This window comes from Cystoisospora suis (genome assembly GCF_002600585.1).
Source record: "Cystoisospora suis strain Wien I chromosome Unknown contig_256, whole genome shotgun sequence".
Classification (NCBI taxonomy): Eukaryota; Apicomplexa; class Conoidasida; order Eucoccidiorida; family Sarcocystidae; genus Cystoisospora; species Cystoisospora suis.
The window spans coordinates 1,987-4,165 of NW_027153058.1; the positions used below are offsets into that span (position 1 = coordinate 1,987).

General features: G+C 50.2%; 2 protein-coding genes across 2 annotated transcripts in view; one reads left to right on the forward strand and one right to left on the reverse strand.

Moving 5' to 3' along the window:
* Window positions 1-267, reverse strand: part of CSUI_000640 (uncharacterized protein) — a 1,929-nt gene extending 1,662 nt beyond the window's left edge. Inside the window, exon 1 of the mRNA XM_068060873.1 lies at window positions 1-267. This exon is cut by the window's left edge and continues 1,662 nt beyond it. The gene's annotated coding sequence lies outside the window, so the exon portion shown is untranslated.
* A 72-nt stretch (window positions 268-339) lies between these two features.
* On the forward strand, window positions 340-1,953 carry CSUI_000641 (uncharacterized protein). Its single transcript, XM_068060874.1, has 2 exons — window positions 340-943; window positions 1,520-1,953. Exon 1 carries the CDS (start codon window positions 483-485, stop codon window positions 855-857), a length of 375 nt encoding a protein of 124 aa, XP_067927148.1. The 5' UTR covers window positions 340-482; the 3' UTR covers window positions 858-943; window positions 1,520-1,953.
* Window positions 1,954-2,179: the final 226 nt, after the last annotated feature.

Below are 2,179 nucleotides of genomic sequence, written 5' to 3' on the forward strand. Positions count from 1 at the left end.
AATATAAGGAAAGGACTATGAGTAAAGAAAACCTGACATAAGAAAAAGCAACAACACGCCGCATGAAAGAGAGAAAGATTGAGGGAAGACGAAGACGAGGAGGAGGAGGGGAGCCAGCGGATCGAAAGTCCGCCGTGATCGCAGCTCCTCCTCGAAGGATGGATGACCAACAGCAGTAGGAACGAAAGCAACAGCAGTCGTAGTAGTAAAGCCTCCATCAAACCTTTACGGCTGCTGTTGCTGTTGTTCCGACAGCGGGATCACGGGTGGCAGCAGCAGGAGCCGTAGTAGTAGTAGTAAGCAAGCATGGGCAGGTACTCCAGCTGTAGTCCTGCTGCTAGTACATGCCTCCTCGGCGACCACGAGAGACGGATGGGGTGATAATAAACACCCTCTCTTTCCTCTTCGCTGCTCATATGTCTCGCCCGAAGATGCGGGTTGCGGGATCAACCGATGGAAGAGGATGGCGCCTCTGATCTTCCATGATGTGGTTACTGCAGCACTTCAGACCGGGCTTTGGGGAGAAGTTTCTGTTGCTTTTGATTTGGGAGGCGGCTTCGGAAGAAAAGGAATACCGCTGGGCTTGTTTGATGTATCTACATTCGTGGATACACATAACGGGAGGACCCAAGGGGGGGGGGGGGAAAAGCAGCCGCCGTGACTATCGGAGCCTTTATTCTGTAGCTGCTCCTCCAAGAATAAGCAAGCTGGTGTCTTCTCTGGAGGGTATATTCTCTGTGTTGTACATTAGTGTGCCTATCTTGCCTTCCTATCACACTTGCTGCATGAAAGGGACGAACTGCGTAAGGAGGATCTTCAGCATTGTACAAAGATCCATGGAGGCTGGCAGTTGCTGAGACTGGGTGGCAAGTCTACCAGGGATGGGCACATTATACCGGTTCCAGAAAGAAAAGTTTTGCCTTCGCAGGCTCTGTGGTGAACGGTAAGAAAGAAAACGAGGTCGGAACTTTATCGCCGTAGCATTACCGGACAGCTGCTCGATAGGGGACTGTTGTGTTGCCGAAGAGAGAGGAATGAATGTGTGGAGATCGCTTTGTCTGTGCGGAAGAAAAGACATAGGTGTCAACAATGCGTTAACGGTTGAATTTGAATTACCCCCTAAAGAACTGATGTACGCACATCCTACTTGTGCCAATTCAGAGCGCGGCCTAAGAGTCATATCACCTCTATTCTGCTGGATCAGTATCTCTGTGCTTCTCGGGAGACTGGGAGGATGTAAGGTGTTGAACGTCCACTTCTATGTATCCATTTTTTGAGATTTAAGAGCTCAAGAAGATGATCAGCCAGCCATGCCTCATCCTCTCTCAACTAGATGACAGCAGAGCCACTACTGGTAGGGTAGCGTGTTCCCCGATGTTGAGAGGGTTCTGCCTGAGATGAGACAGCCCGCTTTATGCGGACGAAGGGTTTGCTTAGAAAAGCATTTGAAGACAGTGGAAAAGTTCCCTAAGACCCCTCGCGGTCACTTTCTTCTGCTTCTGTACCACTTCCTTCTCAGGTTAACTTCTGTCCAATGCCAACGACAGACTGAAGCGACTCGTGCGTATGACTTGACCTTTCCACAGAAAAAACATGCTTTGAAATTGCGTGCCTCTTACAGAAGAAAACCAAAAGATATCGCAGACTTTCTCTCTTGCAGACAGACGCGGTCACACTGAGGATGGCCGGTAATTCCTACTCAGGACAGCCGTAGTGCTTCCTTGCTAATGAAGAGAAACGTGACTGACGTGTTCTTCCTTGCGACAAAAAGCGTGTTAGGGATATTCGGCTCCTGCCTTTCTTTCTTCTAGCGCGAGTTCAGGACTTCGAAATTCTTCTATAACCCTTCGCGGGGTGTCTCGGACCATATCTGCGTGGCCATCCTTCAGCGTCGTTGAGAAAACTACTGACAACCGCCTGTCTTGGGTTGGGTCTTCCGAGTGAGTTCCGGGGAAGCGAATTTCGCTGTTGCCGTTCAGTGGTCTGTCTCCACATTCGAGGAAGAGAGTGACGGAGTGTCGCACCGGACACCAAGTCGCCTGGAAGCCGTGTAGGGTGTGTGGCCAACGCCTAACAGCCAGCCGTCTAACCGAACTGTTCATCATCTCTAAGCTCGTGCAGTTATCTATGACACGCGGTCTCGGGAGAAAGAATCTCGCTCTTTCTTAATTTCCATGAT

Bases quoted from the DNA above. Each gene is read 5' to 3' on its own strand.
- CSUI_000641 (XM_068060874.1), top strand. From the start codon at position 483: ATGATGTGGTTACTGCAGCACTTCAGACCGGGCTTTGGGGAGAAGTTT.